Source organism: Coffea arabica, chromosome 2c, assembly GCF_036785885.1.
Source record: "Coffea arabica cultivar ET-39 chromosome 2c, Coffea Arabica ET-39 HiFi, whole genome shotgun sequence".
NCBI classification, from domain to species: domain Eukaryota; kingdom Viridiplantae; phylum Streptophyta; class Magnoliopsida; order Gentianales; family Rubiaceae; genus Coffea; species Coffea arabica.
The window spans coordinates 67,862,749-67,888,123 of record NC_092312.1 but is presented as its reverse complement, the minus strand read 5'-3'; the positions used below and the strand labels follow the sequence as shown (position 1 = coordinate 67,888,123).

At 37.3% G+C, this 25,375-nt stretch overlaps 2 protein-coding genes and 1 non-coding gene across 3 annotated transcripts; 2 read left to right on the top strand and 1 right to left on the bottom strand.

Annotated features, from left to right (window-relative positions):
* The first annotated feature begins 943 nt into the window (after positions 1-943).
* Positions 944-3,769, top strand: LOC113724549 (disease resistance protein RPM1-like). Its single transcript, XM_027247440.1, has 2 exons — positions 944-1,041; positions 1,135-3,769. The coding sequence occupies exons 1-2, from the start codon at positions 944-946 to the stop codon at positions 3,767-3,769; spliced, it is 2,733 nt and encodes a 910-aa protein (XP_027103241.1).
* Positions 3,770-7,601: 3,832 nt separating this feature from the next.
* On the bottom strand, positions 7,602-10,023 carry LOC113723700 (GDSL lipase-like). The gene is made up of 5 exons (XM_027246681.2): positions 9,624-10,023; positions 9,407-9,531; positions 9,104-9,301; positions 8,759-9,020; positions 7,602-8,127 (listed from the first exon to the last, which is right to left on the bottom strand). Exons 1-5 carry the CDS (start codon positions 9,931-9,933, stop codon positions 7,886-7,888), a joined length of 1,137 nt encoding a protein of 378 aa, XP_027102482.1. The 5' UTR covers positions 9,934-10,023; the 3' UTR covers positions 7,602-7,885.
* Positions 10,024-20,522: 10,499 nt separating this feature from the next.
* On the top strand, positions 20,523-20,629 carry LOC113728291 (small nucleolar RNA R71). The gene has a single exon (XR_003458020.1). It is a non-coding gene; the product is annotated as a small nucleolar RNA R71 (small nucleolar RNA).
* Positions 20,630-25,375: the final 4,746 nt, after the last annotated feature.

The window sequence follows — 25,375 nt, the reverse complement described above, 5'->3', positions numbered from 1 at the left end:
CTACTTTACAACTAATTTGTGGGAATGAAAAAGTGTTGGGAAATTTAATAAGGTAGAAAAGTGATTGAAGCTGCAGAATGATCAAGTGTTGCTAAATTAAGACTGCATTGAAAGGGATGGAAGCCGCAGACTGGATTAATACTGCATTTAAAGCTACTGCATTGCAAGTTCCACTTGCAAAATCAATTTGTCTCAATTAATTGTGATGAAACAATTATTATTTGTTTAATTAAAGGTCTGGAAAATTGCAGTAGTTTCTTGGAACATGACTATAACGGACTTCAGAGCATAGTTTTACATATCCATTTACCACCATATTCATGCCTGCAGAGTTTCAAACTTCACATATCGTTTTGGGTTTTTTTTCTTTGTCAAAAATTAGATTTGCATTTCATAAACATGATATTACAAGATTTGATACATCAAAATTCCTTCCTCTGTAATCATTTTGTGCACTCTCATAGAGCCAAATGGGAAAGCACTCTTCCCATTCAACATTTCTAGTTAGTTTGACCACAAACTTTGCTAATCTATGTGCACACTTGTTCCCTGCTCTATGGAAAAAGAGAAAGTACATTTTTCAAACAAACATCTCATGTTTGCAATGTCCTCAAGGATGATAGCTACTCTGGCTTCTTTTCCATTTCCTTGTCTATCACGTCCACCACCTCCTTGCAATCAGACTGGAACTCTACTTCTCTCCATTTGGCTTCTCGAGCCATTTGGCTTCTCGAGCCATTTGCATTCCCATTCAAATTGCTGCTGCTTCCTCCACCAGTGGCTCGCTTGTTTTTATCTCAGCTCTGGCCCATGCTTTCATCAGTTTCCCTTCTGAATTTCTAGCTACTGCTCCTATTCCACTCTTCTTCATATTTTTTAAAAAAGCAGCATCTTAAAACTTTAACCATATAAATTTTAAAGCTTGAAATGAGAGTGATTCAGAATGGCAGAGACTGCAGTAGCTTATGTACTCAAAGAGCTGTCCTCCTTTCTCCTGCATCAGGGCACTAATTTGGGAGGAGAACTTCAAAGAGAAGTCGAGTTTGTTAGAGATGAATTGGGAAGCTTGAGGGCTTTCCTCAGAGATGCCGAAGATAGAGAATATGATGTTTTTGAGCTTTAAGAATGGATCAGGCAAGTGCGCGAAGTTGCTTATGACACAGAAGATGTTCTTGATGAATTCATACTGCGTTTTGCTCATCATCAAGCTCATGGCTTCCATGGCCGTGTTCAAAAAATCTATTACTCAATCAAGAATCTAAGGGCTCGCTGTAGGATTTCTTCCGAGATGAAAAATCTGAAGTCCAGAGTAATTGATATTTCTGAAAGACACAAGAGATATCAGCCCATATATGGTAATCAGGAAACCTGCTCTAGTTCCGCTGCAGGCTCTAGTTCTACTTCTGCTGCAAATCTAGACAATGACATTCGTGAGATTTCAATCCTTCTTGAAGAAGATAAACTTGTCGGCATCAAAACACCCAAAGAAGAGCTCATTTCACGTGTCCTAAATAATGATTCCCACCTTAAAGTAATTGCTGTTGTGGGGATGGGAGGGCTCGGGAAGACCACCCTGGTGAGAAAAGTCTTCGAAGATACAGCTGTAAAAACGCAATTCAAGATCCATGTTTGGTTAACTATTTCTCGAACTTTTGATATCATGGTGATTCTCAAGACCATGATTCATAAAATTTTTTATGAGATCAATGAACCAGTCCCTCATCAACTGATGAATTCTACAGATATCATAAGGCTGAGTGCATTTGTCAAAGACTTTCTCCAAGATCGAAGTTACATTCTTGTCCTTGATGATGTGTGGAGTGAACGTTTGTGGGATGCTCTTAAAAATGTATTGCCGGATGGCAATTTTCATGGTCAAGCTATATTGACCACACGGATAATTCATGTTGCCAAAGCAGCTCGTTTTGGATCACATAACTATAGCCACTGGATGAAGCCTCTTTCTGTAAAGGATTCCTGGACACTTTTCTGCCACACAACATTTCAAAGCGATCACTGTCCTCCACATCTACAGCAAGTTTCAGCAAGAATATTGAGGAAATGTGAGGGCCTGCCCCTTGCAATTGCCACTATTGGTGGGGTATTAGCTCTCAAAGATAAGGACAGAATAAATGATTGGGAAACGATTCTTCGTAACCTTGGTGATGAACTTGATGCTAGTGGTAAACTTGATCCAATCAAAAGGATACTCCTTCTTAGTTACAATGACTTGCCCCAGAATCTCAAAAACTGTTTCTTGTATCTAAGCATTTATCCTGAAGATGCCTTAATAGGTGTGGATGATATGCTTGACAAATGGATTACACAAGGATTTGTGGAAGAGAAAGAAGGAATGTCAACTTTTGATATCGCTAATCGGGGCTTCCATGAACTTGTCAACAGAAGCTTAGTCCAAGTGCTAACAGCAAATTGTGATGGAATAAAATGTTTTCGAGTTCATGATTTTTTGCGTGACATGATTGTTTCTAAAAGCAGGGAACAGAATTTCATAACAATAGCCGTAGGAAATTACAGCGGGCAAAGCTCTAATAAAGTTCGACGGCTAGCACTATATGATTTTGATAATCCAGAACCCCAGGAGCTGACCCACTGCTTTAAGAGTCTTCGGTCTCTGGAATTCTTAAGGTACAATGGCCGTATATCAGGACCGGTGGTATCCAAGTTTTTATGTGGTGGTTCTAAGTTGATAAAGGTGTTGGATTTGTCGGAGGCACCATTGGAAGATATCCCAAAGGAAGTTTTCAAATTATTCCTTCTTAAATGTCTCTGTCTTCGAAGAACAAAAGTTCGGATCGTCCCCAAATCTATTGGGAAGCTTCAGAATCTTGAAATTTTAGATCTATTTTACACTAATGTAACAAAGATCCCAGTGGAAATTCTGAAGCTGAGGAAACTTCATGTCCTTTATGTAGGTCGAATAGAAATATCTGCAGAATATCACGGTCTACGTGGCTTTAAATCCCCAGATAAAATTGGAAAGCTTCTTTCCCTGGAGAATTTGCAGGCTATAGAGGCAGATAATGAGAAAATTTTGAGAGAAATAGGGAAGCTAACGAAATTGAGATCGTTAAGCATTACAAAGCTAAGAAGAGAAGATGGCAAGGAGCTCCTTTGCACTCTGGAGAAGCTCACCAATCTTAAAACATTGGTTGTCCAGTCAATTGAAGATGATATGACCCTTGATCTACGGCATCCCATTTCTCCGACGCCTCGACTTCTCGAAATTCTTTCGTTGCAGGGGCACATAGGGAATATACTACAATGGGTATTATCTCTCCAAAGCTTAACCAATTTAGTTTTGGACAACAGCGGATTAAGGGAGGATGATGGAACAAAAGGGATAGGATCCCTTCAAGATTTACCCAATCTGCTAGAACTTACCCTCCAACATGCTTATGAAGGTGAGATGCTACTTTTTAGGGCAGGAGGGTTTCGAAAGCTCGAGAAATTGTCCATTACAAGTTTAGAAAGGTTGAAATGGCTGAAGGTGGAAAATGACACCCTGCCTAGTCTCCAAAGGCTAAGCATGACAGACTGTAAACTACTAGAGGAGTTGCCTTTGAGCGCTGAAAACTTGAGGAAGCTGGAATCCCTTTTTTTGGTGGATATGTCTGATGGATTGGTAGAGAAAGTGATGAATTTGGCTGAACAAAGCGAGCTGCATCAAGCTCTAAAGAACATCCCTATAGTTCGCATATCTCGCCTTAAATGTATGGAAAATAGCAGAGTGCGAACCTTTGTCCCATAGGCCATAGTTCCCTCATATTGACTGCTGCCTGATGGCTTACTCCTCGCTTCTTTGTTTAATTGTTGTAATCTTTGTGCCTTCTTATTGTTTTTTGGTGGATTCAATCAGCATGTGTCGAGGTTGAACTTGTATATTGGTTGAGACTGTTACGGTTTAATGGCAAAGGGGGCAGTTACAGTTAGTATTACATACAATTGGTGCGATTGTTGTATTTCATGATTTAGTGTAAACTCATATAACTTTTTGTTGTATGTTATGAAATACAATAAAATTATATAAATGTACACAAAATTATTAAAAAAAATAAAACTATCGTATCAACTGCACCTCTTGCTAACCGTACTCGTCCCAAACCCTGGTTTAACAAAGTAATATGACATATAGAGCAATGTCCATACAATACAAAAGCCATGGATTTTGGTACGTACCTTCATGTAGAAATATGTTGCAGTGGTTCTATTTTGGAGCTGTGCAACCTTTGTTTAATTTTTCTTTTTCAAAGAAATCTACCGTGAATTCATACCTTTTTTTGTTTTTTGCTTAATATAACATACTAAGACTTGATTGTTCTGGACTCTGCCATAATTTTCTATCCAAGCCTACAAGCTTAATTAATAATCCTAGCAAGACAGAAACCTTTTTCTTTTTCTTTTTTTTTGGCTGGATTTTTCTCCTTGAGGGCCTTCCCCATGTCTCTCACAAGTCGACTCCAGATCTATTAGGGAACGAGATTCCTATATATCGTTTTCAGGAAAGCAAATGAAAGACAAATGACTGACTAAAATTAAAACTAATAAAATGTTTTTTTTTTTTTACTTTTTTAAGTGTTTTTAAAAAAAAATAATACTACTATCCTACGTTCTTTTCTTTTAGTTTTTAAATAATAATTATTTTTATTTTGAAAATCTAAAATAATAAGTAATTAAAACTAATGTCCTTTCTTTTTAATAGTATTCTTTAATAAGATCTTATTAAAAACTCTAAGTTATATTCTTTTCATATTTATCATGATAATTCTCACATAAAATAATACTATAATTTAAAGGGCAAATTACACTTTACCCCCTGTGATTTAATATTTTTGTACATAACCCCCTATGATTTTAAAAACTATACATAATCCCCTCATAGTTTGAATTAAAGTATCAAAGTGACGGAATTTGCAATCTGTGACAGAGTCACCTAAAATATCAAAAATACCCTTATGTAAATTGAAAATTATTTATTAACCACATGGGGGGTTATGTGTATATTTTGAAAATCATAAGGGGGTTATATGGTAAAATATTAAATCATAAGGAGGTTATATGGTAAAACATAAAAATATACGGGGTTAGTATGTCAGGTATATTATGTTTATATATTTTAGTCACTTTATCCATTTTAATTTTTAAACAAGGATAATTTCGATATTTTCATAGGTTCTGTTATGAATGATCATTTCCGTTACTTTAACACTTTAATCCAAACCATAAGAAGATTATGTATAACTTTTGAAATCATAGAGGGGTTATATATACAAAAAAATACTAAACCATAGGGGGGTAAAGTGTAATTTGCCCTAATTTAAAATCCTTTTAATAAACAAAAATCAGTCCCTACATTTGCTATGTATACATTTTCAATCAAGTTATCGTGTATACATAACGCGGTTCTCCACATTCAACATTCTGTTGATTTTTCGGGTTACCTCCAACAAACTTACCAATAAAATCAGGATAACACTTTTTTTTTCGAAAACGACAACTGTTGTATAATCTAATCTATCATACACTTAAGGGAATGACAGACCTAAGGAGGCTCAAAAATAAATCCGGAGGGAACTGAACCACCACTGGATCAGACGGGTGTACTACATACCCACCTAAATTTTTTGAAAGCCAAGTCACTTTAAATGTGACATTTGGTGGGAGGCAAAATTTGAACCCTTTAAAACTGGATGGTGGCCACCAGTTAATAAAATCAGGGATAACAAGGCCATCACAAAACCTCCCGAGGGATATTTGAAGAAAGATTCTCCGTACGGTGGAAAGTTGGCCAGGAAACATGTACTTGTGTTGATGTAGTTGTTATTTCCAGGATCAATGAGTGAATCACCTAAGACGAAGAGGGCAGCAATGGTTTTTCGATGATGGTCAACATGATGGAAACAATACGATGGGATTGTTAGACCTGCAAAGGACAACTAATACTACAATTAAGCAGAGTTGGATACACGAATTAGCCAGGTTAAAGCTTAATTCTATATTCTTTCGTCATCTTTATGGTACAGTGCCTGGATTTTTTCTTTTTCTAAGTACAAGTTGGATTGAAGTTTTATGTTGGTTTTATATGAGGATTATTTTCTTCGGATAAATTACTAATAATCCCCATGTGGTTTCATCTATTACCACATAATCCCTCTTACATTTCAAAATATTCATTTCACCCCCTATGATTTAATGTAAACTAGAAATTTAACGAAAAATATTCTATGGACCGTCATTAATTGAAATACTAGTGGTGCCCTTATTTACATGGTAAATCGAGCGATGATTTATCTGCCTTATATAAAGCCATAGGGGGATTACACGGATAAATATAAAAATTACAGGTGGTAAAATGGATATTTATGTAAACCATAAAGAAGTTAAGTGAATATTATGATTTCATAATACGCACTTTTAAAGCACAGGTGGCTTAATCACCATAAATAATTATGCATTCCGTCCATTTTTCACATTATATAAAACTACAGGGGGTTGTATAGTTATTTTGAAATCTTAGGGGGTCATCTGACATTATGTAAAACTTTAGGGGGTTATATGTAATTTATTCTTTACTGATACAAAGAATAAATTTCATCGAATAAATTTACACTAATGAAAGAAAATGCATCAAATCAAATATGACACAGATACATACACATTTGAAAATCAAAAGATACACAGGCATTACAATAGTGCTAAGAAGTTTAAGCCAAGATTTTTGTAATGTGTTCCAGTTTTCTTGTTCGCTTGTTTACTAAGAAAGTATCAATTCAAGCAAAGTAGCAAATGTATCTAAATATTGAATTAGTCTGCTACTTGTAGAAGAAGATTGAGGTTCAAATCTGGCGTCAATTTTAGCGTCAATTTTCAAACTCAATGCCGGTCCCTCTACTTGAAAACAACAGTCAATAAGCTATATATTAGGTCATCTTCTCTATTTTGCCACGGAAAATGATTTCCATTGGTGTTAAAATGTCTCCTTTGAACAAAAGTGAAGCTAATGGACAATATGGAGCTACTACTATGTATGGGGAATTGGATATGGAAACAAAAATGGTTCTGGACATCGCATCAGTAGCATTTGGTTTCATCAAAGCAAATAAAGGGCTATTGCACTTTTTTGTCATGCTTGTTTTCGGATATTTGGACCATGGATCATATTAAAGATTTTTTTAGAAAAGTATGATAGTTAGCATGACCCGGAAGCGTGGTCAGCAAATCAATAGAGAGAATTGATGTTCCCTTTTTCTTTTCTATGTGGAAAAGAAGCCTAACATTAGATGTCAGTTTCATTATTCAAAGGAATAGTGTATATTTCCACAGGTAGAATTGATCGTGGACAAAGACTTGGCATGAAAAAACAAAACGGTCAATGTTGTGTGGCATTTGGCTTCCATAGGTAGCATGACCCGCCTTTCGAATTCCAGGGCTCTTGTCACTATTATTAACAGAAATTTTTTGACCGAACTGCAGAGAAATGTTAAGTTATGAAAGAAAAGAAAAGAAGAAAAAGGAATGGAAGAGAATTTGATGTTGTTTGAAAGTTTTAGAAGGAAGTACAATGATTTTGGATATATATATATATATATATATATATCAATAAAATTTTATTCAATAGTTTTGTGAGAATAAAGCGGACAAATTGGAAAAGTTTTGCAAACTTCCCTCAGTTGTCCTTTGCTTTCCGCCCGTTTTCGGTAGGAAAAATTTTACAAGGTAGCAGCACTTGGAATTCTTCAAAATCCGTTTGTTTCTTTCTTTTTCGGTTTCACTTGAGAGTCCCAAACATAAAAGAGCACAACTTTCTCTTCGTTTCTGCTGAAACCTCAACTCCCAAACGCACCATCCATATCTTGAGTAGATCAGGTTACAATGAAATCTGAAAAAGTGATTTGAGATTATGAGGCCAAGTGATATTGGAGGGTCCAGCCCACATGAGCTCCGCCAATTGCTGGTTGGCCGCTTGAGTTGGATGATTGGAGTCAAAGAAGAAATAATCTTGTGGATTGTCACATAGCTCGTATTCTTTGAATCCTCCCCTGCCTCCGCAGCTGCGATCTCCGCGAAAAGGACCACTGCCGCAGCATGCACTCTTAACTTCTTTGAAACCTTTTTATTCAATTAAAACAAAGTGCAAAAATGGAAACTCGTTATTGTTAGTTAGTCCACCATGCAATGCTGGTTTGCTAGAAAAGTTTAGCACTGCTATGGTTAGCGGATTCGAGATTTCTAGGATTGTCAATTTTAACTGCACCCTATATAGTATATGTACCAGCACAATAGATGCAGACATTATCACAATAAGTTTAAGCACTTAGACCTTATTTGATAATTCAATTCAACACTTAAATTTAATGGATTCAGATCTTAATATGTTCAGACCGTTTGATAACCAAAAATTAAACAAATGAATTAATTAAGTGGTACTGAATTTCCTAAACAAAACTTACTCCTAAAATTAAGTGATGAGCTATTCATTTATCGTTAAATGTGATATGCACTCAAATGTATTAATTTAATACTTAACAATTCAATAATTTAATGGATTCAAATTTCACTTTTCAGATTTCAGATTTTAAATTTCAGTTTTCAGATTTCAGTTTTATCAAACCCACCCTTAAACAATAACATGCAAGATATATAATTACTCGGATAATTGCAAGATTACTCAATTAGGACGTATGTAATTTTTATAGTTGGAGTACTAATACTAACAAGAAATAAAGTGGATTGCATGTACCGTATTTTGATGGATTGTCGAACATTTCAACAGCAGCGGTGAAGATGTCAAAATATGAATATCTAAACCCTTTGAGCTGCTTCTGCAGGTGCTCGAGTTTTTTGGAAAGTAAGACATTGTGTAACTTGGCCAAAGCTGTCAACTGTCCATTGCACTCTCCAGTCCCTCCGGCAGCCAAATCGGCAGCTCTAAAGAGTGGCAAACATCCTATAGGTGGCATATTTACAACTCCAAATTTTCTCCCACCTTTCTTGTATATTTCCTGTTATGCATGCTAATAATCACTTCGCCTTGCTCTACAATGGCTAACTTACTGTCGTCTAGTAGTAAAAATTAAAATTTTACCTCGAGAGCAGCTGTAATGTTGCCAACCACCGTTGCTACATAATCCTTTCGTCTGTCGCTCGAGTAATCATTAGCCCCTATGCTAAACAAGTATACAGAATTGGACACGATTCGTTCTGCTCCTCTTTTACCTAGATTCGACCTCAACTGTTTTTCAGCCTGGTTAAAATACCATAACTGCTTTTTAAGGTCGATAACCTGAGAAATGACTTCAGATCAATAACCTACATATATTGGAAAATGGCAATATTATATCATTGGTGTTAATTACTCTTAGTGACAATTCATAAATGAATTACATACCAATCCGGAAAAGGGTTCAACTAGAGCACCAGCGCCACCAGATGCAAAATTTGCGCCATAAGCCAACTGATACCGGTAACCAATTTGGAGATAAGGTGGAATGAAAGGAAGCTTTGCGTATTCAGCTGCAAATTGTCGTTACAGCAAAGTAAGCCTGTTATTCATGTATAATTAAGTGCTTATTTGTTGAATTTTAGGCTAGCTCCTATATACTTACCAATAAAATCAGGAATAACACGGCCATCGCAAAATCTCCCTGACGGATATTTGAAGAAAGATACTCCATATGGCGGAAAGTTGGCCTGGGCATCTCTACTTGTGTTGATGTAGTTGTTATTTCCAGGATCAATGAGTGAATCACCGAAGACGAAGAGGCCAGCAATGGTTTTGGGATATTGGTCATCATGTTGGAAACAATCTGATGGAATTGTTAGGCTTGCAAGGACAACTAATACTACAATTAAGCAGAGTTGGACACACGACTTAGCCAGGTTTAGCCCAATTCTATATTCCTTGGCCATCTTCATTATAGACTGCCTTTTTTTATTTTTTACTATTCTGGTTCAAGTTCGATCGAAGTTTCATAGGAGGATTGGTTTAGTAACTACACAATAGTGACAATACACATGCATTGTTACAGTGCTAAGAAGTTTCGGCCGATATTTTTAAAAAAAAAAAAAAAAAAAAAAAGGTCCATTTTTCTTGATGTTTACTAGTAAACGATCTAAATATTGAATTAGTGTGCCGGTGGAAGAGGAAATTGAGGTTCAAATTTGGCGTCAGTGTTCAAACTCTGAATATTAGGTTGTCTTGTCTTTTAGTCATCCTTGGAAAATGATACAAATTGATGTTAAAGTGTCTCCTTTGAATAAAACTGAAGCGTGCTAATGGTCAATAATTCAGGGGCAAATTATATTTTATCCTCCTATGGTTTAGTATTTTTGTACATAACATCCAATAGCTTCAAAAGCTATATATAACTCCCTTATAGTTTAGATTAAAGTGTCAAAGCGACAAAAATGATCATTCGTAACGAAACCTTTAAAAATATCAAAATTACCCTTTTTTAAAAATTAAAATGGCTAAAGTAACCAAAATATATAAACATAATATACATGATGTACTAACCCTGTATGGTTTAATGCTTTACCATATAACTCTCTTATGGTTTCAAGATATACACATAACCCCTTGTGGTTAATAAATAATTTTTAACTTTATGTAGGGGCATTTTTGACATTTTAAGTGACTCCGCTATAGATTGCAAATTCTGTTATTTTGATACTTTAATCCAAATTATGAGGAAGTTATGTACAATTTTTAAAACTATAGAGGAGTTATGTACAAATATACTAAACCATCAGGGGTAAAATGTAATTTGCCCATAATTCAACATAGAGCTACGTTTGCCTTTCTTTTATCCATATGGAAACGAAACACAATATACTATTTGGTCTTTCAAGAGAAACGAAAGAAAAAACTACCATTAGATTGTAACTTGTAAGTGATAGAATTTCAGGTGTTTCTACTTTCTATCAAATAAATGAATCCATAAGTACTCCAAGGCCAGAGTATAAGGAGAATCGACAATGTATTGGCACTTAGTTATGGAAAGGAAAATGCTTTTGGACATGGTATCAGTACCATTTGGTATCATTTATGTTTTAAGTAGGCCACAAACAGGGTGTAATCAATGAAAATCTATCAATTAATGACTCAGACAAGCAATTTTTCGTTGCATGATAGACATAATCCTCAAATTTAGAGGGAAATAACAATTTAATGATTAAAGTTGAGATTTCAAGCTTTAAAAATTATGGATTTAGATCTTCCTTTCTCCTAAATCATATCCTTCCCCTTCTAAAATTTTTTTTTTAAAAAAAAAAATTTAGAGAGAATTGACGCTCCTTTTCGTTTTCTATATAGAAAAAAAGAAGCAAACGTTAGAAGTCAGTTTCATTATTCAAAGGGGCAGAGTACATTACAGTAGGTAGAATTGATCATTGACAAAGACTTTGATTAAAAAAACAAAAAACAAAAAAACAAAGCGGTCAACATTATCAGAAAAAGAAAACAAAGCGGTCAATGCAGTGTCGCATTTGACTTCTTGCTGAGCCAAGGACAGTGAAACTTCCGCCTTTGGAATATTCCAGGGCTCTTGTCACCATAATTAACGGAAAATAAAATTTTTGACGGAGATAGCATTTACAAATGGGAAAATTACAGGTAACTCCCATGTGATTTTATATGACTACCTAAAGGTTTTAAAATGGTTATAAAACACCTTTAGTTTTATGTAAAGGGAATAATGGACGGAATATACAATTGGCAATTATATGAGGTACACTTCAAAATTGCATGTGATGAAATCATAATATCTACTTAACTTTTGGATGATTTTCATAAATATCTACTCTACTCTTATGTGATTTTTGTTTTTATCTATGTAACCTCCTTGCGATTTTATATAAGGTGATTAAGTCGTCGTTTGATTTAGTATTCAAATAAGGGCACTGTTGGTATTACAAATAACAACATTGCATAGGCTATTTTCCTTCAAATTTTCACTTTATATGAAATCATACGGGATAAAGTGGATATTTTGAAACGTTATGAGAAGTCTTTGGCAATAGATGAAACTATAGGAGTTATTTGTAATTTACCCTTTACAAATCTGGTGATGAGCTGACGACGGGCTTAAATTTGGATGGATAGCGAATCAAATTTTATCAATAGCCCAATTCCGCTTTGAAGCAAAGGTTTTTTTTTTTTTTTTTTCTAGGAATGTTTCATAAATTCCCTTCCTTTTGTATCCCTTCCAAATTTCAATAAAAAAAAGTTCAATTTAAATTTAAGTAAAAAAATCTTTTTGGCAGGTGTCGAGCCTGTGCAATAATAAATACCTACTCGAGAAAAATGAATTTTCTGTGTATAGTAGTGAGTAGGGTCGAATCCACAGGGACTGGAAAAAAATTCGATTCTTTTCAAGTTCGGGACACGGGGGATTTTTATCAGATAAAACTAAAAATAAATAATTAAATAATTTAACTAAAAATAATTAAACAATTTAACCAAAGATAAATAATTAATTAATACAATTGTAAATAGCAATTAAATAAATAATAAATTCTAGCCAAGGATACAACTACGCAGACACAGTCCATTCATCCGATCATTGATGCAAAGAAGGTTCACTTAATTTAATTAATAGGCTAGTTATAGTCGCCGATAAACTCTAACGACCAGCTTTTCCTTAATTTATTTATAACCAAGGTACGACCGTTGATTACCTCTAACTAGGAAATACTCCTAGGTACGACCGTAGGAATTAATTTCCTAATTGCATTAAAAACTAGAAAAGCCTAACCCAAATTAATAACACGCTACGAGGGTTATTTAAATCAGATTGCATGTTCTCCTAGTATGTGAAAATACTAGTTGCCACTAATATTAACCAACTAAACAATTACGGATTTAATTGATTAATTTGACAAGAGATTAAAAAGTCAAATTGCACATCGGGCCCTTGATATCCAATTAACAAAATAATCCCATGGAAATTAAAATAGAAAACATGCAAATATTAATAAATTAAGGAACACGTAAAATTAATTAGATCTCACAGATATTTGGGACTGCGTCGTCGCGTTGATCCTTGACTAGATGAGAAAATTAGCCACGCCTCATGAGAAAATCTTCGCACAATTCAATTGAATTTGAAGCCATAAATAACTCTTGCTAGTAACTGAAAATGAAAATCTGATTCTCCGTAATCTAATGCAATAAAACTAGTTTCATGGAAGAAACTAGTTGAATGAAAGAAACCGAAGAAACATAAAACAAACTTCTGGAGAAAACTTCACACCCAAAATCCAACAAACCAATCAACTACCTATTCTACCTACGGAGCTTCTTGGAGAGAAAACTAAAACTTGTCTAATGTCTTCTGCCGCCCTCTCATTCTCCTCTGCACTAGTTTTATATGAGAACTAGTTACGTAGGAAGCAAATAGAAAAGCTACTTTCATCATCAAAGTCAAAGCTCAATCATCAAAGCCAACACCTTGACTCATGAGTATATCTCCCACAATAAGAACAAACTTTCTACGTGGTCCCCGCTTTGATTTCTTATTGCTAGTGGATTTCATCATATCAATTCAATTCTTCATCAGCAGTTCCGTTGGTTTGCACAATTTGGGCTGATGGTGGAAAGCTTTTAGAAGCTTTCACGTGTGGAGAAATCTTCTCAAGAAGGTCCCCTTTTAGCACTTTTCTGCTCAACTTTCTGAAATTATATCCAAATACCAAATATAAATATATATTGACAATTAAAACAATATTTGGCAAGGATAAAGAGGAAAATTAATGATAAAATTACTAACAATTAATACCCTATCAATTCCCCCCACACTTAAATCATGCTTGTCCTCAAGTATGGGAACACTAAACTCAACAATGGCTAACTCTCATTTCATTTACTGCCAAGCTACGCTTATCCCAAAATCAAGTTTTAGTGGCTAAGTGTCAAAACATATTTCTCCCGGTTAGCTCTTGAAATCATAGACTCGTCCAATTCATGGCTAACTCGTCTAAGAAATTAAAATATTAAACTAGCAAAAGTTAGCAATTAGGTCAACTGAAAATCAAAATCTCAACATTGAAAAACAAGGATCGGCAGGCCAACATGATCATAAGCTTACACATTATTTTCTTCTCTTTTTTTTTTTTTTTTTTTTTGAATGCCCAATCCCAAGCTATTCAAGTCTTTTGACGTGAACTCTGACATTTTTAGATGAAAGAGCCCAGTTACTCAACTTTTCACAGTTTCAGGACTAACTACTCATAGATATCGCCACTTTTTGACGCGAAAGTCGACACTTGTGGTGAAGACTCCCGGTTACTAGGTGACGGCACTAGCGGAGTAGAGTCATTTATTAATCACAATTAAAGTACCAGAAAACCAAATAATTAAAGATCATGGCCCACGTCATCTCCTAATATGGAGAACTAAGATCAACAATTGCCCAATCCACACAACAATTGCTAGTAAAATATTTATATTGCCTAAACAAGTTAACCACAATTTGCACCAAGTCATTAAACTCATGATATTCACCAAGATAACATGCGTTTACTTGCCATCTAAACAAAATTCATAGGATAAATCACAACCAGCAATAAACGAATGAATTGCCATATTTATTCATCAAAACACTAGTAAGAAAGGCAGTAAATTAAAGAAACACCAATCAAAACTAAACCCAAATCCCCCCCACACTTAAATCACACATTGCCCTCAATGTGATAATGAAACAGTAAAAATAAGAAGAAGGACAACGAAACTCCCCTGAAGCTGGTGCCAGCTATTAGCACCTGTAGTTGGAGGAGGCGGAGCGGAGGTCAAAGGGTCGGTATCGTGGTTTCACCATTCTTTCCAAATTGTACTAAATAAATAAAAATCAAGCAAAGTAAAAAGAAACAAGCAAAGTAACATAGAAGTACCCAACTAAGGAGGAATAGAAATGTCAGGTAGTCCAAACACGCAAAACTTTCAGAAATGTACTGTAATAAAGATAATAAAAACATGCTGCAATAATAAAATAAGAAAATAAAAAAAAATAATAAAAAGAGATTGAGGCAGGCGCGTGCATACGAAGCCAGTGGTGCGATGAAGGTGGTGGCTGTGAGAGAGAAGAGTTTGCGGCAGCTGGATCTGGTGGTGCTCAGCGACTGCGGGTGGTGGGCGACGGGTTGGGGTAGCGCGCGCGAGGGAGCGGCGGGCTCCAGGTGGCGCGCGAGAGGGAGCGGTGGGCTCCAGGTGGCGCGCGAGGAGGGGAGGAGACCTGGGGCGGCGGCGGCTCTGGGTGAAGGAACCAGAGAAAAGGGGAAAGCAGGGAAAGAAGAAAGAAAGAAAGAAAGAAGAAAGAAAAAGAAAAGAAGAAAAAGAAGGATTTGTTTTTTTTTTTTTTATTTTTTATTTTTTATTTTTTATTATTATTATTATTTTTTATTTTTTTTTTTTTTTTTTTTTTTTTTTAGGTCGTCAAACACCGCGTGGGCATGCCAAGATTATAAAACATCCACTGACCTCAGGAGACACCAACGCCGCGTGGGCACGCCAAGATTATAAAACATCCACTGACCTCAGGAGACACCAACGCCGCGTGGGCACGCCAAGATCTCACTTCCTGATTTCAGTAAAGGAAATATGAGTACTGATACTACCCAACGAGTAAATGACCCAATGCAAAAGAACCAACTAGAAAGAACAAAACAATTAGAAATAACAAAACTAATATTTGGGTTGCCTCCCAAACTAGCGCCTTTCTTTAATGTCTTTGGCTAGACGGAGTCCAGAATTTGCTTAAACTAAGCAAATCGGGTCTTCCAGTTGCATCATCTCCACCCGTTCAATTGGAAATCCTTCATAATACGGCTTGAGACGGTGACCATTCACCACAAATTTCTTCTCCGTTTTCAAACTTTGGATCTCTACTGCACCATAATGAAAGACATTAGTTACAACAAAGGGACCAATCCAACGAGAACGTAGCTTACCTGGAAATAACTTCAATTTGGAGTGGTATAGTAAAACTTTTTGCCCGCAGACGAATGTCTTCCTAGAGATCTGTTGGTCATGAAAGATCCGATTCTTCTCTTTATAGATCACTGCATTCTCGTATGCTTCATTTCGGATTTCTTCCAACTCTTGTAATTGCAACTTCCTTTGAATTCCGCCTTCCTCGATATCCATATTGCATTGCTTGACCGCCCAAAACGCTCTATGCTCAAACTCTACCGGGAGATGACATGGTTTTCCAAATACCAATCGGTAAGGGGACATGCCAATAGGTGTCTTGTATGCCGTCCTATATGCCCATAGTGCATCCTCTAGTCTCACACTCCAATCCTTCCTATCGGGTCGGACCATCTTTTCTAGAATTGATTTGATCTCTCGGTTCGATGCTTCCGCCTGACCATTTGTCTGAGGATGGTAGGATGTAGAGACTTTGTGCAAGACACCATATCTCCTAAAAATTGCAGCGATCGTTTTGTTGCAGAAATGAGTACCCCGATCACTTACAATTGCTCGCGGCATCCCAAAGCGAACAAAAATATTAGACTTAACGAATTCTGCAACCACTTTGGAATCATTAGTGCGGGTGGCCTTTGCTTCTACCCACTTCGAAACATAATCTACAGCAAGCAATATATACAAAAAACCAAAGGACGAAGGAAAAGGACCCATAAAATCAATGCCCCAAACGTCAAAAATTTCAACAAAAATCATTGGGGTTTGAGTCATTTGATCCCTACGAGAGATATTACCCACTCTTTGACACTTATCACATGACTTACAAAATGAGTAGGCATCTTTGAATAGAGTTGGCCAATAGAATCCACTCTCTAGCACCTTACGAGCCGTTCTCTTCGGTCCAAAGTGACCTCCACATGCAAAAGAGTGACAATATGCTAGAATAGATTGAAATTCAACTTCACTTACACATCTACGGATGATTTGATCGGCACCCCGCTTCCAGAGGTAAGGATCATCCCAAATGTAGAACTTTGCATCGCTCCTCAACTTGTCTCTCTTTGCCTTAGGCCATCCTGTAGGAAATTTGTCAGTGACTAGAAAATTAACAATATCTGCATACCAAGGCAAGGATGAATTAATAGAAAATAAATGCTCCTCGGGAAATGCTTCTCTCAATGGGAGGTCCTCTTCGACGACTTGTACTCGACTCAAGTGATCTGCTACCAGGTTCTCTGCCCCTTTCTTATCTCGGATCTCCAGGTTGAACTCTTGTAACAACAATATCCACCGTATCAATCGCGGTTTTGCCTCTTTCTTGGTCAATAAATACCGTAAAGCTGCATGATCTGAAAAAATAATAACTTTAGCACCAAGTAAATAAGACCGAAATTTCTCTAAGGCAAAAACAACTGCTAAAAGCTCCTTTTCGGTGGTTGAATAGTTCAATTGAGCTCCGTTCAAGGCTCGAGATGCGTAGTAGATAGCATGAGCTGCCTTTTCTACTTTTTGACCCAACACCGCACCCACTGCATAGTCGCTGGCGTCACACATGATTTCGAATGGGAGGTTCCAGTCAGGGGGTTGGATAATAGGTGAGGTGGTCAATAACTCCTTTAACTTATTGAATGCCCCCTTACATGTTTCATCGAATTCGAAGGATACATCTTTTTGCAAAAGTTGGAACAAAGGTGCTCCAATTTTCGAGAAGTCCTTGATGAACCTTCTATAGAAACCTGCGTGACCCAAGAAGGAACGAACTTCCCGCACAGTCGCGGGGTAAGGTAAAGTAGATATAACATCTATTTTTGCCTTATCAACCTCAATACCTGTAGATGATACAACATGACCCAAAACTATCCCGTGTTCAACCATAAAATGACATTTTTCCCAATTAAGCACGAGATTAGTTTCTATACACCTTACTAAGATCAATTTCAGGTTATCTAGACAGTTTTCAAAACTTTCACCATATACACTGAAATCGTCCATGAAAACCTCAATAATCTTCTCAACATATTCTGAAAAGATACTTACCATGCATCTTTGGAAGGTAGCAGGTGCATTGCACAATCCAAATGGCATCCTTCGGTATGCAAATGTTCCAAATGGGCAGGTGAAAGTAGTCTTTTCTTGGTCCTCGGGTGCGATGGCAATTTGAAAATAACCTGAAAATCCATCCAAGAAACAATAGTAAGCTCGACATGCTAATCGCTCCACCATTTGGTCAATGAAAGGGAGAGGGAAATGGTCCTTTTTCGTGACGGCATTTAGCTTTCGGTAATCGATACACTGTCGCCATCCGGTGGGCTTTCGAATTGGTACGAGCTCACCCTCTTGGTTTGATTCCACTGTCACCCCTGCCTTCTTCGGGACCACCTGTACTGGACTTACCCACGGGCTATCTGATATTGCAAATATAATTCCAACATCCAGCAGTTTTAAAATCTCTTTCTTTACGACCTCCATCATGAGAGGATTTAATCTCCGTTGAGCTTGCCGTACGGGTTTAGCATTCTCCTCGAGTCGAATTCGGTGCATACACACCGCGGGACTAATTCCCTTGATGTCGGCGATGGTCCATCCTATCGCCTGCTTATGTTCCCTAAGAACTCGAAGTAGTTTCTCTTCTTGAACCTTTGATAAACCCGCGGAGATGATCACTGGAAGTGTCTCCCCTTCACCCAAGTATGCATATTTCAGGTGTTTCGGCAGCGGTTTCAGTTCCAAGACAGGTGCCTGCACCACAGATGGAAGTAACCTTTTGTGAGGTTCAGTTATAAAAATGGGTGCGAGGTCATACCTTGTCTTCGTGGTTGGTAACGTTTGCAACGATCCAATCACGCATTTAAGCTCTTCACTCAACTCTACTCCAGAGGTGGTTTCGGACTCGAAGTGCCTGGTCAGAACGACCTCTAGCTCATCCCTGCCTTCAATTTCAAAAACCTCCTGTATAGCAGGGTCAATAACATTTACCGAGAAAACAGAGCCAACATTTGAATCGGATGGATATTTCATGGTCTCAAAGATGTTAAAGTGGACAATCTCACCATCAAATTCCATAGACAAAGTACCCTTATTAACATCAATTTTGGTTCGGGCTGTGCTCAAAAAGGGTCTACCTAACAACAAAGGTGACAGATCACGGGAGTGTTCATCCTCCATATCGAGCACATAAAAATCAGCTGGAAAAACCAATTCATTAATTTTTACCAAAACATCTTCAATCAACCCGTCAGGGTATGCATTGGTCCTGTCAGCTAGTTGGATTATTATTCCAGTTTCTTTCAAAGGGCCTAAGTTCAAAGAAGCATAAATAGATTTCGGCATGACATTAATCGATGCTCCTAGATCTAACATGGCCTTTCCAATCAAAGTATTACCTATCCTACAAGGAATAGTAAACATACCTGGATCTCCGCATTTTGGTGGAAGTTTCCTTTGTAGAATTGCCGAAACATTCTCTCCAACTATAACTCGTTCATCCCCTTTCAACTGCTTGCGATTGGCACACAGGTCCCTCAAAAATTTTGCGTACCTGGGTACTTGTTTAATCGCATCCAGTAGGGGTATGTTGATCTCCACCTTGCGAAAGATCTCCAGGACCTCTTTTTCCTTGTCTTGCTTCTTTGGTTTCTCTAACCTGCTAGGAAAGGGAGGTGGATTAGTTTTAGTTGTAGGAATTGGGTTCGAGGGTACCTTTGCATTTTTGTTGTCTGTGCCCTCCTCTTCCAATTCTTTTTCAATCCGTTCCTCGTCCTTGTCTTTAGGAATCACCGGTTCGGGTCCTTGAACTTCCTTGCCACTCCTTAAGGTCATTGCACTTACATTCTTTGGATTTGCCTCAGGTTGAGATGGCAATTTTCCTTGAACTTGGGACTCCAAACGGTTGATTGTTATAGCCATTTGATTCATTTGATTTTGCAATGATTGCACCTGTCCCAGTTGATTTCTCATGCTTTGCAGGTCTGAATCCGTCTTTTGTTGATTGGCAAGTAATTGCTTCATCATTTCTTCCATGGACGGACTTGAGTTTGAAGGGGGTGGTGGTGGTGGTGGGCGAGGATGATACTGCTGTTGGTGTCCTTGCTGTCTATTTGGCACAAAGTTAGACTGCCTATTTCCTCCATAGCTAAGGTTGGGGTGATCCCTCCAACCAGGATTGTAGGTGTTTGAGTATGGATCATATGGCTTTCTTGGCGCGGGCGCGTGGTCAGCCATGTTCACCTGTTCTGCAGTTTCTTCTTGAACCAGTGGACACATTTCCGTAGGATGACTCACGGCAGTGCACACCCCACACACTTTGGCTTGTGAAGCATTCCCCACAGCTAATTGTCTTACAAAAGATGTTAATTCGGAGATCTGCTGTTGGATAGAGGACGTTTCCACCTCATTCACCCTGCGCGTCGGGATGTCCTCTCTTGAACCAAACTGTTGTGAGTTCTCAGCCATCCCTTCAATCAACTCCCATGCTCCTCGAGGGGTTTTGTTCACCAACGCCCCTCCACTTGCAGCATCGATTATGCTTCTGTCCCTGAAAAGTAATCCCTCGTAGAAATATTGGATGAGCAGTTGCTCACTTATCTGATGTTGAGGGCATTTGGTGCACAGTTTCTTAAACCTCTCCCAGTACTCATAGAGTGACTCGCCTGGGTGTTGTTTGATGCCACATATCTCTTTCCTTAGACTCGCAGCTCGAGACGCCGGAAAGTACTTGTCCAGAAATTTTTTCTTTAATTGATCCCACGTGGTGATACTACCAGGTGGTAGGTAGTAGAGCCAGTCTTTTGCGGAGTCCTTCAAAGAGAAGGGGAAAGGCCTCATCTTTATTTGCTCTTCTGTAATTCCCGGAGGCTTCATACTGTTGCAAACGACGTCGAACTCTTGCAAGTGCTTGTAGGGCTCCTCACCTGGTAGACCATGAAAAGATGGCAAGAGATGAATTAGACCAGATTTTAGTTCAAAGGGAGTGTCATCATTTAAATTTGGAAAAGTAATGCACAAGGGCTGCTGATTTAAATCAGGAGCAGCCAACTCCCTTAATGTTCGTGCATTTGCCATAGTGACTTCCTCTTGGTCTGAATCACTCGAATTGTCACCAGACAAATTTGTCGGCTCAACCTCTAGATCAAGTCCCTGAGGTGCAATACCGTATTGCTCTTCTCTGAGTCGCCTGGTTTCTTTCCTCGTTCTACGCGCGGTCTTCTCTACTTCAGGGTCGAAAACTAATTCGCCTGTACGAGAAGAGCGAGGCATAAACTAGAAAAAAAATACCAGAAAATTAGAACAAAAATGAACTTAAAAAGAAACAAATAATTAACGCCAGTCCCCGGCAGCGGCGCCAAAAATTGGAAGGTGTCGAGCCTGTGCAATAATAAATACCTACTCGAGAAAAATGAATTTTCTGTGTATAGTAGTGAGTAGGGTCGAATCCACAGGGATTGGAAAAAAATTCGATTCTTTTCAAGTTCGGGACACGGGGGATTTTTATCAGATAAAACTAAAAATAAATAATTAAATAATTTAACTAAAAATAATTAAACAATTTAACCAAAGATAAATAATTAATTAATACAATTGTAAATAGCAATTAAATAAATAATAAATTCTAGCCAAGGATACAACTACGCAGACACAGTCCATTCATCCGATCATTGATGCAAAGAAGGTTCACTTAATTTAATTAATAGGCTAGTTATAGTCGCCGATAAGCTCTAACGACCAGCTTTTCCTTAATTTATTTATAACCAAGGTACGACCGTTGATTACCTCTAACTAGGAAATACTCCTAGGTACGACCGTAGGAATTAATTTCCTAATTGCATTAAAAACTAGAAAAGCCTAACCCAAATTAATAACACGCTACGAGGGTTATTTAAATCAGATTGCATGTTCTCCTAGTATGTGAAAATACTAGTTGCCACTAATATTAACCAACTAAACAATTACGGATTTAATTGATTAATTTGACAAGAGATTAAAAAGTCAAATTGCACATCGGGCCCTTGATATCCAATTAACAAAATAATCCCATGGAAATTAAAATAGAAAACATGCAAATATTAATAAATTAAGGAACACGTAAAATTAATTAGATCTCACAGATATTTGGGACTGCGTCGTCGCGTTGATCCTTGACTAGATGAGAAAATTAGCCACGCCTCATGAGAAAATCTTCGCACAATTCAATTGAATTTGAAGCCATAAATAACTCTTGCTAGTAACTGAAAATGAAAATCTGATTCTCCGTAATCTAATGCAATAAAACTAGTTTCATGGAAGAAACTAGTTGAATGAAAGAAACCGAAGAAACATAAAACAAACTTCTGGAGAAAACTTCACACCCAAAATCCAACAAACCAATCAACTACCTATTCTACCTACGGAGCTTCTTGGAGAGAAAACTAAAACTTGTCTAATGTCTTCTGCCGCCCTCTCATTCTCCTCTGCACTAGTTTTATATGAGAACTAGTTACGTAGGAAGCAAATAGAAAAGCTACTTTCATTATCAAAGTCAAAGCTCAATCATCAAAGCCAACACCTTGACTCATGAGTATATCTCCCACAACAAGAACAAACTTTCTACGTGGTCCCCGCTTTGATTTCTTATTGCTAGTGGATTTCATCATATCAATTCAATTCTTCATCAGCAGTTCCGTTGGTTTGCACAATTTGGGCTGATGGTGGAAAGCTTTTAGAAGCTTTCACGTGTGGAGAAATCTTCTCAAGAAAGTCCCCTTTTAGCACTTTTCTGCTCAACTTTCTGAAATTATATCCAAATACCAAATATAAATATATATTGACAATTAAAACAATATTTGGCAAGGATAAAGAGGAAAATTAATGATAAAATTACTAACAATTAATACCCTATCACTTTTATTTATGCCTTCAACATCTTTCCTTTGTCAATTTTTTTTTCTCGTTTATTTTGTTCATTTCACATAATTAGCCTCTTTCATTCTTAAAGACATTAATTATATTGCTCCCAATCCACTATTGTAGGTTGATGTTTTATACCTCTATTACTTTGTTTTGGTCATTGTTATTTTCTCTTAACTTCTTTCTCATGATACATTGGCCCTCAATTGATCTAACTTTCAATGATTGCCCCCTCACTTTTTTGTTTGAGGGAGTGCAATATAATGTTTTTGTAGTTTGAGTTTGAGGAGTGCAAACAACAAACTCATAATTGGTTTAAAACAAGACTAAAATTATTTATGGGTACCAAAGAAGTTTTCCAAACTTTGAGGGGAAATTTGCCCACCTCATGGATACATAGCTGATAGCTTCGCCCCTGGACTCTCATAGTAGCAATTAATGGGCCGTGATAATGTATACACTATCAGTGCACGTAAGATTTACTTAATTTAAAATACATCAAAATTCATCTGTCACAGCAGTGTCCTTGCTAGTCACAAGCAAAGCCTAACTCATCATTTTTCAAGCAAAGTTTTCTGTCTGTTACCTATTTAGAGCATAAAAGGCAAAGTTGATTCCTGGATAGATGAACATATGTGATTGTAATTAGCTAAGCCCAAATCAGAGTAGTTTCAACACCAAGTGTATTGAGTTCGAAAAATGTGCCACCAGCTTGTTAACTAAAGTATCATATTGGCAAACTTAGGCATTTGAAGAATGATAACCTATTAGGACAATTGAAAAAAAAAAAAAAAAACCTGGACTGTTGTTTTACTTTCTATCTTTTTAAACAGCAGACATTGAAAAAAAAAGCAAAAAAAAAAAAAAAATCACTTTACATGACCTTTGTCAAGGACATGACACCCCTTTTATGAGAAAACATAACATCACTGTCCATCATACTAAAACCTTTCATAACTAAGATGATTGCTATCCGATGGATAACCGTCTGGGCCAATAGGGATACAAAACATGAGCTAGCACAATCTGGAACTTCTCAGCTTCGGATAAAATCTCTTCACCTGCAGCGAGGCACTTTAACGATTACGATGGCAAAGATCAAAACTGGCTGAGAAATGCCCAGTAGGTAATCCAACCTGCAGCCTACTTGATCCAAAGAACAGATATCAGCCATTAGTCTGGATCACTTGTTATATCTTAAAGCAAAATGCTCCAATTCATGTGAACAAAACAAACAGCTATATTTCACGCAGAAATTTCAAGAGCTTTAAAAGGCGGGAAATGTTGAAAGCTTTACAAGGAAATAAAGGACAGGTCAACTTAACAGCAATAAAGGATTGGTTTTAAATGCATGCCATACGACAGAAGCTCTGAGTTCTGCTAAAAGATTAAGCGGAAAGCATTAATTAGCCAAGATCACCCAATAATCAACAGTAATTGGTCTCAAAGGAAATAACCGAAATTGTAAATGGAAAATGTCAGAAAAACACAGCGAAACTCCTATACCTGATTGTTGCAAACCTCAACAAAGATCTGCTGGAAGGTCTTTAGGATCAAGTTCAAAAGATTCCTCTGGCACACCTAGTCTCTGACTGCTGGTCATCTTACAAGATGGCACTTTGTGGGAGAACCTGAAGAGCTCTTTGTCCTCTATCAAGAATGAATCTTTCTCACTCTGGCTTCTTCTCTGAAATAAACTAACAAACCCTTCCAATTTGTCCGAGTAAGCAACTCTAATGCCCTTAGATTTTCTGCCAAGAACCTCAACTATTTGATACTTGCATTGTCTGCGTTTTTCAGGGCTCGAAGACCACCTGACAATATCCCAGTCCTTATAAAGGGCCCAAATTTCTCCTATACTGGGATGTATCAAGTAAGAACTACGCTTAACTTTGCACCATACTTGATCAGAAAGCCTATCAAGAGACAATGACAAAGTCTGTTCTTTCCCACCTTGAAACACCCCACAACCAACAGGTAACCTGGCATCTATCCACTCCTTCCAACCCTGATGACAAACAGGTAAGTTTGCATGCATAAACTCCTTCCAACCCTTCTTCCAAGCTCGATAATTTGGAAGAGGCTGAAGCCATACTACGCGCAACTTTGCAAGACCAGAGTCTCTGGATTCAAATACATCTACAACCAGGAAATATGATCTTGGTAAGTCATCTATTTCCCCATAAGTAGCCATGTTTGTCCAGCCGCCAATCTTTTTAGTTTGTCCTCATCATTGAAATCATTGATCAACCATTTTGAGTAGTCAATGGGATTGGAATTTGAAGTATAGTTTGGACCTGGACACACAATTTGTTCAACATTAGTATAAGGCCACTTAATCGCTCCTAGTCCTGGCAAAATCTGGTTGTCTTCCTCACCAGCAAACTCTGAAGGGCCTGATTCTGAATCGGACTCCTTATGATCACTTGTTGCATCTACAACTGACTCATGATGATCATCGCATCTTGAATCAGCTAAACCTGACTGTTTTATATCTTTTGCCGCAATTTGTTCAACTTCATTGTCATCTGTGCTGTTGAAGCTCCCTCCAAA